The 14,018-nt window shown below is 35.5% G+C and overlaps 3 protein-coding genes across 5 annotated transcripts; all 3 read left to right on the top strand.

Annotated features, from left to right (window-relative positions):
* Nucleotides 1-1,922, top strand: LOC116164146 (zinc finger protein 2 homolog). 2 transcript variants are annotated; one of them, XM_031478283.1, is made up of 7 exons: nt 1-179; nt 234-588; nt 639-677; nt 1,050-1,097; nt 1,144-1,269; nt 1,318-1,458; nt 1,511-1,622. In XM_031478283.1, exons 1-7 carry the CDS (start codon nt 51-53, stop codon nt 1,543-1,545), a joined length of 873 nt encoding a protein of 290 aa, XP_031334143.1. In that variant the 5' UTR covers nt 1-50; the 3' UTR covers nt 1,546-1,622. The 2 variants fall into 2 exon arrangements, with proteins under 2 accessions (XP_031334143.1, XP_031334142.1); XM_031478282.1 differs by adding an exon at nt 1,674-1,922 and having other exon boundaries at nt 2-179; nt 1,318-1,622.
* A 700-nt stretch (nt 1,923-2,622) lies between these two features.
* On the top strand, nt 2,623-4,864 carry LOC116164145 (dolichol kinase). Of its 2 annotated transcripts, none has more exons than XM_031478281.1 (8): nt 2,623-2,894; nt 2,950-3,200; nt 3,251-3,471; nt 3,729-3,920; nt 3,971-4,180; nt 4,231-4,507; nt 4,554-4,631; nt 4,680-4,864. In XM_031478281.1, exons 2-8 carry the CDS (start codon nt 2,978-2,980, stop codon nt 4,811-4,813), a joined length of 1,335 nt encoding a protein of 444 aa, XP_031334141.1. In that variant the 5' UTR covers nt 2,623-2,894; nt 2,950-2,977; the 3' UTR covers nt 4,814-4,864. The 2 variants fall into 2 exon arrangements, with proteins under 2 accessions (XP_031334141.1, XP_031334140.1); XM_031478280.1 differs by having other exon boundaries at nt 2,624-2,899.
* A 5,383-nt stretch (nt 4,865-10,247) lies between these two features.
* LOC116164113 lies at nt 10,248-11,108 on the top strand. Its single transcript, XM_031478240.1, has 3 exons — nt 10,248-10,388; nt 10,440-10,639; nt 10,696-11,108. The coding sequence occupies exons 1-3, from the start codon at nt 10,292-10,294 to the stop codon at nt 11,014-11,016; spliced, it is 618 nt and encodes a 205-aa protein (XP_031334100.1). The 5' UTR covers nt 10,248-10,291; the 3' UTR covers nt 11,017-11,108.
* The last annotated feature ends 2,910 nt before the right edge of the window (nt 11,109-14,018 follow it).

Below are 14,018 nucleotides of genomic sequence, written 5' to 3'. Positions count from 1 at the left end.
TAAAGATAACCTAAAAATTGTATTTGTTTACATTTAACACTAAAATCAAAATGCAAATTGAAAGATGCAATGAAAGTATTCAAGAAAATTGTAGATTGTGCCAACAAGTTCCAGGAATAATCAATGTAATCCAAAACAAAGAATTTATGGATAAAGTTTTTGGAATCACCAAAGTTAAAGTAATCTACTTGCAATTTATTTAAATTATTTTTAATATGGACCATGTTTAATAGATTAACCATGATCAAATGCAATTCTTTCCAAAATCAGTATGTGCTGCATGCCATTTAAGTGTTGAGCAAATGCATAATTTTATACAACAAATCCAATTAGTCAATAAAAAGCTGCACTCCATCATTCTTCCGTTGCCAGTCAAATCAGCAGAACATAATGCAAATACACAAAATAATGAAACATTTTCAATAAAAAGCAATGATAGTAAATGTCACATATGTGCAAAATTATTTGAAACGGATAGATGTTTGGAAATTCATAAACGAACTCACACTGCACAGTTGAATTGTATAATACAGGATAATAAAAATAATGGAGATAGCGATACTTGTGATTTCATATCAGACAATGAAGGTATGTTTCAATGAAAGTGCTGTTCATGTGCCATTCATATTTATTTTCAGATCACGAAAACGCTCCCACAGAAGATAGTCCTACAGACGGTAAGTATGTACATATATTATTAGCTATAATTATTAGCTGTACATACACTCTGTTTCAAATTAAGTTGGCACTATTGCTAAGTTCTTTGCTGTAGAGTTAGAAAAACAAAAGTGTGTATTTTTTTCTAATGAATCCCAATCTGAAATTAAAAAAACAAAACAACGTTGAAACGATATCAATCTATAAGACTTACAATGGATTTAAATCCAAAGATTTACATCCTTTTTCCTGTAAGAAAATCAAAGTACTTCCTCTGACAGCATCCTGCAGTATGAGATAGTTTGAGTCACGATGTAGGAAGGGGACGACTTTGTGCATACATTCATTATACAGTTAGAACTTAGATCATATACAATTTCGTTTATTTTCAGCAATTCCCACAGAAAATGGCATAAAGGACACCAGTGGAACAAAGTGTAGTAAGTTGATAGTATTTTGTTCAATTTAATATTTACTTATTTTTAGAAAAGACTGAACGTACGTTTCCTTGTACATTTCCAAATTGCACAAAAGTATGCACTTCATTGTATACTGTAAGAACACATTTAATGAAACACGAAGGCCGGACCCCATTTCTTTGCGTAACTTGTGGTAAGATCTGATCATTAATTTGCCCTTCTTACCGATATCTGGTTTCAGGAAAGGGTTTTCGTACAAAAAACTCTTTAAATTGTCACGAAAAAATTCACGCCGAAGTTAAACCTTATGTTTGTGATGAGTGCAATATTCGTTTCTCAGTTTCCAGCAACCTACGAGCTCATCAGAAGAAGCATCATGAAGGTATTAGGTATTATTGCTCTCAGTGCCCGCTAGTGTACATTTCAAAATATAGCCTTGAGAGACATGAACTGGTTCATACTGGTGTAAAGCAGTATAATTGCAGGACGTGTAAATCTGCTTTTTATACGAATAAAGAATTGTTGAAACATGATAGATATCACCAGGTAGCGAGCGTAATTTTAGTAGCTATGCACATATTTGACTTTTCTTTTCAGGGGTTGCGATTGTACAAGTGTGAGCAGTGTTTCAAGGCGTTTTTTGAAAAACACCATCTAACTGTACATATAAGAGGTCACACTGGTGAAAGGCCATATGTGTGTAAGATAGCAGGATGTGGAAAAACATTTACAGAAAGTCAGAAATTAACAAGACATCTAAAAGCGAGACATCCCCTAGTTTGAGTTATAATTTTGTTTTGTATGTTCAATGTAATAGGTTTTAATAAAATGTAACTACATAATGAAGTATCAGTTTGGCAAGACTCATCCATATACTGTCAGAGTACCGTGATGTGTAAAATATCTGTTGTGGCCATTGGCCAAAGCAAACCACAGTAACGAATTTTTATAACCTGGGCAGAGCCGCTTGTCCAGGGGTTGGCTGCCAGCCTTGGAAAGGGATCACCACTCGGAGGGTAATATTATAGATGCTCGGGCTGATTCATTGCGTTTTCCAAAAAAAGTTTGAGAAGGACGTGTCTATTTTGCTACGGATTTGCTGGCCTTGTCTCATTTGGTACATAAAATGGAGTCAAATTATGTCATCATTTGAAGGCAGTTTAAAAATATTCGGGTTCAATTATTGCGAATAATATTCCACAATTTTCTTTGGGAGGAAGATGCGTTTAGTGATTCGTTTCTGTTTTTAATTTGACAGGTCTGATTGTCTAGTCACAATTTATTCCACTTCTCATTGGTGAACATTTTTTTCGGAAGTTCTATACCGATCAAAATATTCTAGCTGAAATTTGACATTTGCATACAAATTTTCAGAAATCTTAATAGTTTTCCAGGTAATAATCGATTCAGCTGTTGTTGGGCACACTGTAACGGGCGATCAAAAATGAGTTGCTGTCGAGTCGCTTCCAAAGGCATTGTATAAAGAAGAGTTGCTATTATTTACTGCCGAATCGGCAACACGGCCTGATTAGATATTAGCGTTTAAGCATATATGTGTCTTTTATACATATATGCGTTTAAGTGACAACGTAGCCTTATCGTTACCTAACCACACAAAACCATGTATTCAATAAATCAAAAATTGTGATTAATAATTGAGATAATTGAGAGAGAGATGACTCGTTACAGACTCATACATACATTTCTAGTGATACCAAAGTTCACTGCTTATTAGAGATTTGGTAACGATCAAAGTAAAAGAAGATGATTCATTTAAGTGCATCGATTTCATCAGTCTTGGGAGAAGCAGGCATTAAAGTTAGGTAAAATGGTTAATTCAAATTGGGTAATTGCTGACAATAGTCCATTGCAGACCAGATGCAGATCCAGGTGTATGGCTCATGTTTCTTCTTCCTACGTCTTTAATTGTATCCGCCCTAAAACATCCTGTGGAATCTTCCTTAACGTTTAAAATGTGCGCCGCATTATCATTAGGCTTAATGGGAACTTCTGTGATATTCATCGTACAATGCACGAAACAGAAATCCTTATCAGTAAGCAGACATTTACAATTAATGCCTGCTGCTGTAACAGCGACAGTCTTTCGTTTCATCTTTAATGCAGGTGCTACTTTCACCGACGAAAAAATGCACACTTATCTTTACTCTTTTTAGGCTTTTTATCCAGTTTTATAAGTGCATTAATTTCGTCTACATGCTATTGGCATACCTTGGTAACGTTACTTCGGAAATTGCCACATAGTTTTACAGTCGGTGAAGTGGCTGTAGTCTCTCAAGCCGTTGTGCTATTTTTCTATGGTGCAGTTCTTAGCTTTTATTCAACAATTTTCCAAACTCCAACAACAGTATCACAGATTTCAACAATAATTGTGCAGGTAAAGCTAAAGTCTCCTCGTTTTTATTCAAATGACGACGAGAATGATGATTAAGCCAGCACCCTGACCAACAAAAAATTCCACGTTTACACAAAATTAGTGATAATTTACTAAGCTGGTCTTTCATCTTCATTTTTAATTTACTGCAATTCTTCATTAGCAATAACTTTTGAATGCTGTAAATAAGTGAATATGTGGGAGTTTTCTGGTAGGGGTGGAGGCAACTTAATAGACATTTTACATGATCCTCATTTTAGGTAGGACTATGTGCTGTTGCAACAGTAATATTGCTAACACACCGATTCAAAGGTTTACGTGAGATCATGTCTTTTTATTTAACAGCAACTTCTGTCCTGTTCATATTTATAGTTGTCATTCTCACCACAATACTACGTCAAAGCCCATTACTGTGGATAATGGAGTTTTTATTATTTGATGATATTGGCAGGGTACACCTATCTTTACTTTCTGTATGTGTTTTTCATTGGAAACTTTTTAGACCAAAATGGTTATGTACATGGTAATATGTACGATTGCAGCTGTTCTAGCAGTAAATTATCAAATAAGTGGAAAGGAAAAGGCCACGCCTGCAATTCGCAAAGTTTTTCATATATTTGCAGTTGCTGTTTATCTTCCGTCTTTGATTTATCAGTGTTCTTTGATATACCTAGCAAGTGGGGTTCTTTTAGGAATATTTGCTATGTTAGAGGTAATTGTAATTGTACAGTAATTTCTGATTAATTAATTTATTAGAATTAGACTATCAGAATATTAAACATTCCGCCTCTGGGAGGACCTTTGCAAAATGGCTTTTTTGCATACAGAGATGAAAAGGATAGCGGTCCTGTTGCACTTACACCCTTGTATCTATTGATCGGATGCTCTATGCCTTTATGGATTCATCCTGCGCCATGTGATGTTGTTGATTCTGCAGGATTCAACCTACTTCCAGTAATGAGTGGTGTTCTTGCTATTGGAATAGGTGATACTGCCGCTAGTGTGGTGGGTACCAAAATGGGAAAACGATTCTGGCCAGGTAATTTCTGAATCTCTATTTTCTGCGTTAACATTGTAAATTGTAGGTACCAAGAAGACAATGGAAGGTACCATTGGATGCATCATTAGTCAATTTATTGTCGTTTATGCGTTAGTGTGTACAGGTACGATTTTTTAAGTTTTTGTCTATTATTACATTGGTATTTCTTTAGGTTTTTTAGATGCAAATAACCATGATCTACTGAAGACTGTTGTTGCAATAATTGTGGGGTCATTAGTTGAAGCTTCAACTAACCAGATTGACAATATTGTATTACCATTAGTATTATTTATAATTCTTTGCTGACTGTACCTGTAAGTTATTATTTATTGTTGAATAAAAAGCAATAGTTTTGTATATTGTACACTATAAATATTGAAGGTATATTTTTTCTTGGTGAAATATGATTACTAATGAAATGTACACGAATTGAAAAACACAACACAGTCTAAGCACATTAGTGAATGGCAAGAAAAGAATGTAATTTTTGTACATCACAGTTTGATGATCTACAAATAATTTGCATTACCAGTTTAATGTAAACAAAGCCAACTTCTGAAGTGGGCACAGTTAGTTCTTGTACGCAATGTGTTTTGTTATTTCCCAATGAAATTAGTTGATTGAGAATTTGTAGTACTGATTGGTTTCATTTATCAAGTACCTATATCTACACAGAACAGTAAAATGTTCTGTGTATATCTATTACAATCAACCCTCTGCGCGAGAGCCTGCCAGCTTGGTCTGGTCTAGTAGGTTAAATGCGTAGGTATGATGGGAAGGCGGGCTTCTGGATCAAAGCTCTCCTTATGGTATTCATTCTTAACACAAAACCATATTGTTTATAAATACAGTTATAGAAATAATAAACCCATAAAGAGCGTTTAAAAAAGCGGCAGAGCAAATCTGTGTGACCCCATGGAGTCATTGGAATTTCAATTGGCTTGTTATATGTCAACATGTGGCATATAGGTCAACTGTGCAAAGTTTGAACTAAATAGGTTCATGCGTTTGGCAGAGACAGAGAGACGTGACCCCAAGGGGTCATTGGATTTGACCCATTTTCAATAGGCTTATTACTTGTGGCATATAGGTAAACTGTGCGAACCAAATTGGTCCAAGCGTTTGACAGTTATCGTGTTCACGGACAAACGGACACCGCATCGACTCCCCTATAAAGCTTGCATCGCTTTACTCGCATATATTGGTTTAGAGATGCAGCATCTTGGGGAGATATTTTTACAAAATTAGCATGTCAAAACTTAAGCAAAGGCGCAAGTTCCACCCGTCTATAGGTACCTGTTTTGGTTTTTAAGAAAAATAGTAAAAACTGCCATGACTCTGGCATATGGCCTCTCCACTTTTATTGAAATTTTTTTACTATCTACAGAGCTAACTAAGTAGTTTTTTTCACTACTAGCGTCTGATGACATGATTATTAACCTTTTTTTCACTTGTAAAGTAGGCTTTCTCGGCATTTGTTCAAAGTGGTTAATAATTTTTTATTATTAACTAGTAGTCAATAATGAGAACTGTCACGCTGTCACTTTTAGAAAACACAACCCGAAATTTCGCTCCATGAACGTTTAGACAAGTTCTTTAAAACGAATAATTGCCACCATTCGCAATTTCCAGAGAAATCACATACCTAAAATTATCACATTTTGAAAAAATTCGAACGAAATTACTCTTTGAAAAATCTCAATGACAGAACAAAATACGGCCTGTTTGACTTGTACTTCAACGTACTTGATTGACATGTTAAATTAATAAACAAAAAATTCTGTCCAACCGTTCACTTTCTTACCAATATAATATGTTAATTTAGAAGACTTCAACTGCTAATAGTGAAAAAATAGTATATATACCACGGTAGAGAAGTCTATTATTACCTTCGCACCTTACACCCCTCGGTGCAAGCGCCTCGAGATGTAATCTTGGTGCTCAGGCAATAATACTGTACTTCCCTACCTTGATATACATATAATCTACTATTAATTACCTATCATAAAGTACATACCTACCTACGTAACTATATAATAATGTAATCACTTACTTAAAGTACATAAATATGCCAAACAATAGCGGAAAGCTTTGTAGTTTATGTAGTCTATATTCAAAGGCGGAAAGAAACGCGATCAACAATGAAACTGCAATGCATCATATAAAAGGTATGTACCTACAAGTACCAAAAAACTTCGCCACTCCGGCATCTAATACATAGAAAATCCAGTATACACTGTGTCATTATTTAAATACAGTATTTAAACAATGACTGTGTCCAAGATAAGGATGTCTATCATGGGGATCACTGAAACCATAGAAGATATGGCGATGGTCACATTAGAAAAAAGACGCAATTAAAGAGTTATTGTCCATAATTAATTTAAAGAAAACCGGGTAATTCTGTCTGATGTTGTTTGAACGGATGCAAATAATTAAAAAAACACTTTCTCATTGCCACTTTTTGAGCTCTACAAGACAGAGTTAAAAGATTTTCAATACAACGTTTCATTTGGGAGAAATCATCAACTTCACTTTTCATATGGTTCATAAAAAAACGTACGTACATAATACATTACGAATATATATAATGACGTACGGCACAGAGCTGCGCAGAATACTTCCAAAAAGTATTTAAAAGATAAATAGTAAATACTTTAGAGTTTAGACAAATCAAAAGTATTTCAATACTAAATATACTTATAACTCCAGCACAAGCATATACTAAATACAGATACCTACTTTGAAAAGTCTTCAAATACTTTAAAAAATAAGTATTCAAATACTTTAGAATGTATTCGAATACTTTCAAAAGTATTCTAATACTATCAAAGGTATGAAAAGTATTTCATGAGATTACTTTGAAAAGTATTCAAATACTTTGTCACTCAAATACTTTACGCAGACGTAAACGTATATCTGTGCGGCAGAAGTAACTCTCTTATTTGTGGACTGATCTTACTAGGTAAGGTTTATTACGCGGCAGAGCAAATCGATGCAAGCTTTATAGGGGAACCGATAGTGTCCGTCTATCCGTCTGTCCGTGAACACGATAACGCTTGGACCGATTCGGTTCAAACTTTACATAGTTGACCTATACTTATGCCATATGTAACAAGCCTATTGAAAATGGATCAAATCCAATGACACCGTAGGGTCACACCGAGGTGCTCTTCCGCTTTTTTAGATGTGCTTTCGGTGTTTATTAATGATTGACAAATTTTACCAGGGAGATTTATCCGAGGCAATGATTTGACCGCGGACTGGAGAGATTGTTAAGATACCAATATATAGGTTGTGCATATAGTTTATCTTAAACGATGCAAGTTTTATAGGTGAGTCGATGGTGTCCGTCTGTCTGTCTGCCAAACGCTTCAGCAAACTCGGTTCAAACTTTGCACATTTGACCTATATACCACATGTCAAATCCAATGACCCCGTGTAGGGGCAGACCAAGGCGATCTGCCGCTTTTTTAGATCTGCTGTAGGGGTTTATTGTAAATTCTAAAATGTTTGAAACTTAGCAGTTTTCTTTATTATACTTATACCTACTCGCAATTATTAACGAAAACTCTTGAAACTTCGCATACTGATGTTGTCGACTCGTTTATATACAAGACCGACCCGACGATATTACCTACTTACAGCAGTTGAGATTGGTGACTGTCTCTTATGGTAACTATCAAAATACAAGATAGCCTCATAGCGAGATTTTCACGCACCTACCTTTGCGAAAACCGGCCACCGATTGAAGCGTTTATTAGGTTTACTTGTGGTCATAATTTAGCAATGTGATGCATTCTGATCATGAAAGCTCATTTAATTTAATCCTAATTCTGTTTTCCTTTAGTATTAACGTACCTATACTGGACTAGCATAACTCATAAGAGTTCGTTACGTATACATTTTTGCGCAAGGGTTGATTTGTATTTGCGTCTATCCGTTCGTCCTCGCTATATAGATCAGTGACAGTGCCTATACAGGGTGTTACACGACCGTTCGAAAAAAAAAATTGGGTTGTAGAGGGCATCAAAACAAGCACTTTTTCCAAATAAACCGAGGGTCCAACGTGTTTCGTTTGGGAGCCACCCCCCAAAGAGTGTTGAAATCTGCATTTCTTCTTTAATTTTTTTCTCACCAACCATAAGAGTTACAAAGTCGGGTGGCATGTCTTTGAATAGGTTTTTGGGTATGCTCTTTCCGATTTTGCAATTTTTTTTTCAAAATTCCTACCCTTAAAGGGCGCACCCCTAAACTAGGGTGCAAAAAAAAATTCTGATTTCGACGAAATTTGGTATCTGGGGGTTTTTTAACATGAAAATCACGAATCTGAAATTAGTTTTTGAAAATTCGAAAAAAAAAGTTCCACTGCAATTCTTGGCGGGACAACGAAAATAGAGATAATGCCACGAAATTTGTTGTGTACATACTAAACGAGTTAAGGAACAAAACTGTCGAACAGTTTTTTAAAATAACTTTTCAAACAAAAGTTATACTCATTTGAATGTTGGTCCTTCGGGTCGCGAAGTGTCCCAAGCCTACTAGTAGGCCATAATTTCGCATGTGTTGGTTGACAATGTCGCAAAAACAAAAGATTAACGGTTTGAGTCGATATTTTGTTATTTGGAATTAATTCGGTCATTAAATGATAAAAAAATTCGATGTATCGATTAAAACACCTACCAAGGTATCTTAAAGCGCTGATCGATTATTTATTATCTAAATAAGGTAGGGGAAAAAGTCAAATCACTTTCCGTATGATACTTTTTCACTATGATCAAAAATTTTCATAATCTTAGGTTGAAAAATAACTTCCAAAAGAACACGCTCCTTTCACATGCGAAATTATGGCTTACTAGTAGGCTTGGGACACTTCGCGACCCGAAGGACCAACATTCAAATGAGTATAAGTTTTGTTTGAAAAGTTATTTTAAAAAACTGTTCGACAGTTTTGTTCCTTAACTCGTTTAGTATGTACACAACAAATTTCGTGGAATTATCTCTATTTTCGTTGTCCCGCCAAGAATTGCAGTGGAACTTTTTTTTTTGAATTTTCAAAAACTAATTTCAGATTCGTGATTTTCATGTTAAAAAACCCCCAGATACCAAATTTCGTCGAAATCAGAATTTTTTTTGCACCCTAGTTTAGGGGTGCGCCCTTTAGGGGTAGGAATTTTGAAAAAAAAATTGCAAAATCGGAAAGAGCATACCCAAAAACCTATTCAAAGACATGCCACCCGCCTTTGTAACTCTTATGGTTGCTGAGAAAAAAATTAAAGAAGAAATGCAGATTTCAACACTCTTTGGGGGGTGGCTCCCAAACGAAACACGTTGGACCCACGGTTTATTTGGAAAAAGTGCTTGTTTTGATGCCCTCTACAACCCGATTTTTTTTTTTCGAACGGTCGTGTAACACCCTGTATAGGTCGTATCGACCTGATGGGACCTTTGCTATGCTATTATCTTTGTATACTCTAGATACCTATGTATCTACGAGTATTAAAAAATGATTTTGCGTCCGTCTCCGTCATTGTTCACGTCCAAAAAAATTGCGAGTTAAATTAGTAATAGAATTAGTTTTATAAAATATTACATTGTTCGCCTTGATTCCAATTTTATTAACAGAATTCTTCTATGTAGGACATATTTTGAATGATCTAATCTGTAATGATGGGGAATTCCTTAAAAGGTCAGTAATAATTGATAACACTATCCAATGATCATTTATAAATACCTAATACGTAGGTTTGTTGTTATAATCAATCTGTATAACCAGTAGTAAATATGAGATTGTTTTTAGTCTTTTTTGTCACTCTTCTTATAGAGGAAAAAGCAGCATTTAAAAACTGTAGCGACATTGATCGTGACAATGCCATTCCTGGTAAGCACATAATTATTATTAAAATAATGTGAATCAAGAATATTCCATTAGACTATTATTGGCGCGAGTACCTTGGTGTCATACCTTCTGATGCTATACCCGGAGGATTTGATAAAGCCAATCAACGTACATACATCGGACAAATGTATCACTCAAGATTTGGGCTGCTCCCATCAACAATATATAAAGGATCGAAGCACTTTTTGGCATCAGGTGGTGGCTCCTCATTTGTCACCGATACATTTGTGAAAGTAAAAAATTTAAGTATGAGATGCCTTTCTAATTGTTAAAATAAAAACTGTTTTAGGTTTTATGCAGCCCTCACCATAACAGATATAAATGGATTCCCACTGAAAACTCTAAAAGTCATCTATTAAGCGATTACCATTTAGTAATTGGAGGTAATGAAGCCGGGTATGTTTTAAATATTGGTAGAGTGAACCATGAATCGGAAATAATTTTGGGCAAGGTCTTCAATCATAACACTCCTCACCGAGGTCTGAGTATACCATACAAGTCTAAGGAAACTATATACCAAAGTTATGAGATTTTAATATATGACTACTGTGCTAATAGTACTGAGCGTGGACGAATCGACGTGAGATTTCTTGAACCCAATGCTGTATAAAGCGAGGATGAAATTAAATTTCAACTATTTATGTTTCGTTTACGCAGTACGTAAAATACTCCTATATGAAAATAAAGAGAACATTTTCAATATTTCATCTATTTACCTTTTTTGTAGATCCCATAAATTCGCGACCAGCTATGATAATAAAGGTGGCGGTAACCTCCGATGCCCTCTCCCATGCACTGTCCTTGCCTGTTCTTTTTTAATCTCAGCTGCATCCATTATAATCTTGAGAAGAAGAGAAAGAAGTTAAAATGTAAGTTGTAAAAAATTGGGTAGTTTACTAAATTAGGGATTTTTGGAAATATACAGTGGCGATGTTTCCCGTGCCGGGAAAGGAGAGTAGTTTATCTGCAGAACTTTCCCTTCCTCTTCTCACACCGGATGGAAACGGTACAAGCCTGTGGAAGAATATTTCTGTTGTCTTGGCGGTCCTATTAGGGAATTATTTCGGACAGCAACTTTAGCGGTTAAAAAAATCTATCTACACCTGATCGACCGAGGCGATCGAAAGCGATTTTTTAACCGAAGCCATGGGAAAATACTTCCTATCTCTTTTAGCGCAGTAATTACGTTTTATTTGTTGAGAAGTGCGGTTAAGAAGAAATCGAAATGGGCTTGAGGGGAACACGGTAATAATTAGAGGAGAACTTTAGAAAAACTTAAAAATGATAAGAAGCCTTGACAAACTTGACAACACATTTCAGAACTTTGAGGTAGATTCTGGGAACAAGACTACATTATTGCCTATATGAGCTTTCTAAAAACTTTTAAACATAAATTTACAAAATACTAAAGTTAGATTTCCCTCATACACAGACGGAATCATCACCAATATGGAGTAACCGAAGTAAAACTAGGTAGGTATATTAATAAAATTAAACCCAACTCCCAATATGATTGTGGCTTGTGATTCTTCACCAACAGGCATCCTTTTTCACATTTAGATTTTGTGGAAAAGCCTGCATTCACATATGAACATAGTATTATTATATTATTGTATGATTATAGACAATCGTGAATTAACTCACAATTTCAATGAAAATTCAAAACTTCCAGCTATGACTTCGTCCTAATTTTTTATATCAATCCATATTATTTAAGTAATTGACGAAAAAAAAGTCCCTAGGAATCATTTCATCAATCGCACCATTTTCGATCTCTGACGCCTGGACTATAGACGAAGGTAAGAAAGATAGTAATTTGATGTTACTTATTCCATGCGAAATAGCAGGGGTATAACACGGCATTTAGAAAACACAAAGTGCCTTAATAGCATGTCTTAGCTTGTTTGGAACACGCACTTACATCGGTCCTTGTGGACCCAACATGCCGGACACTTTGGGGGTGTACAGAATTCCACTCTGCCACTCACACGCAATATTGGAGGGCCAGCCTGAGCTTGCTATTTTGAGATAGGTGGTGTATAAAATATTCGCAAATGGAACTGTTTCCCCATCTTTATGTAAAGAACATGAATCAACTAACAGTCAGAAAGCAAGATTTATGATGCCCGCGTGACATTTGCTTAATAAAGTATATCACAAAGACTTCCACAAAAAACATGGAGATGGAAAAAGTGAGATAAGATCCAATGTAGATACACCGACATGAAGTATTTAGTCTAGTAGAGTCTTCCAAAGCTGCACTATACCAAAGAGTATACAACGAAACTATACTAAGCATTCCATATTCAGATCAGCATTATAGCAATGAGGCTACTGCTGTTGTTAGTTACGTTACTGCAAGCAATACAAGTAAGTAATTATATCAATTATTCATAAATCTAAGTGACGCATGACGTAAAACTGATGATAACAGAGAGCGATCACATTATTTACATGACACAACACATGCGTGATAAGTTAATTTTAGACAGGATGCTTTTTTTGAATTAAATTGGAAGTAAAAGGTAGTCTTTAGATATCTACTTATTCGCTAAATTATAGTAGCAACCGTAGTTTACTGCGAATTGATCCAGACGGACCGGAATTGAGGTGGTTTTCTCAGATTGGCACAACTGTTCTGTACCTACTACTACTACGAAATAATTTCATGATAGACCCAACATAGACAACGTCTGTCGGTGTACCTTCTCATGTGTGATTTAATGTTAAGTGTTTATTCCCATATCTACCTACAACACATCAAACATGTTAAAGCTTAGCAAAGCACTGGAAAGCTGTTGGAAAAGGATAGACGCTACAAGTAAAATGCCAATCAATAACAAAACCAAAACGTCTGAAATTGACCTTCCTCAACTGCAGTCCTCCGTGCTTATTTTTGCGCCCTAGTAGGTACCTATTTGTATTTCGTTCTTTGCTTTGTCTACAGCTTTGAATATACTGTGATTCGTTACCACAATTTTAATTCTAATCACTTTTGTCCTAAAAGTGGCCAATTTTACTTTGATTCGTGATTTAATTCTATATTTGGTACTTAAAATAAATCCAAAATTTGCAAAAGGAATTGTAATTCTGAATTGTAAACCACAAGAAAGGCTTAGTGTACATCTCACGACGGAATTTTGAAGGTTTATTAATTCCTTGCAGAGATGCTACAAGAGAAAACACTACCACTGCAAATTGCAGTCCATAATTAATTTTAGCACTTGCTGAATGCTATGATGGTTACTCTTTGCTATGAAGAAACAGTGGGTATATAAATTTGGATAGGATTCTAACTTTTCTGCTCCTATTAGGGATCTAACGTTCCATGTTTCTATTCTTAGTTTCCTTTTTGCACTTTTTGTAGGGTTCCTCAAATACTGTCTCCTCCGGAGATCCGAATGGGTTTTTACAACCCGTTGTTATGTAAGTACCTATATATTGTAACGGAAATGCTCCAGACATGACGTCGCCTTTGGCGCTCTGGAATTTTCTACGCGCGCGAATATTCGACAATGTACTGGACTTACATTGCTTGCGTGTATAAATGGTTGCGGACCGAACATCGCGGCAGTCTACTACCGAACGAGTACGTAAACATCGAGCGCGGAA

The sequence above is a fragment of the Photinus pyralis genome, unplaced genomic scaffold, assembly GCF_008802855.1.
Source record: "Photinus pyralis isolate 1611_PpyrPB1 unplaced genomic scaffold, Ppyr1.3 Ppyr1.4_LG2, whole genome shotgun sequence".
NCBI classification, from domain to species: Eukaryota; Metazoa; Arthropoda; class Insecta; order Coleoptera; family Lampyridae; genus Photinus; species Photinus pyralis.
Note: the sequence above shows the minus strand (reverse complement) of the source record. Positions and strands in the feature narration are given on the sequence as shown.

Excerpts from the sequence above, each read along its gene's own strand:
- LOC116164113 (XM_031478240.1), top strand. The coding sequence starts at position 10,292 with ATGAGATTGTTTTTAGTCTTTTTTGTCACTCTTCTTATAGAGGAAAAA. Across the intron at positions 10,389-10,439 it reads TCGTGACAATGCCATTCCTG|ACTATTATTGGCGCGAGTAC; the intron begins GTAAGCACATAA and ends ATATTCCATTAG. Across the intron at positions 10,640-10,695 it reads TCACCGATACATTTGTGAAA|GTTTTATGCAGCCCTCACCA; the intron begins GTAAAAAATTTA and ends AAACTGTTTTAG.
- LOC116164145 (XM_031478280.1), top strand. The coding sequence starts at position 2,841 with ATGATTCATTTAAGTGCATCGATTTCATCAGTCTTGGGAGAAGCAGGC. Across the intron at positions 3,921-3,970 it reads TATTTGATGATATTGGCAGG|ACCAAAATGGTTATGTACAT; the intron begins GTACACCTATCT and ends GAAACTTTTTAG. Across the intron at positions 4,508-4,553 it reads GGGAAAACGATTCTGGCCAG|GTACCAAGAAGACAATGGAA; the intron begins GTAATTTCTGAA and ends TGTAAATTGTAG.
- LOC116164146 (XM_031478282.1), top strand. The coding sequence starts at position 51 with ATGCAAATTGAAAGATGCAATGAAAGTATTCAAGAAAATTGTAGATTG. Across the intron at positions 589-638 it reads TTTCATATCAGACAATGAAG|ATCACGAAAACGCTCCCACA; the intron begins GTATGTTTCAAT and ends ATTTATTTTCAG. Across the intron at positions 678-1,049 it reads AGAAGATAGTCCTACAGACG|CAATTCCCACAGAAAATGGC; the intron begins GTAAGTATGTAC and ends GTTTATTTTCAG.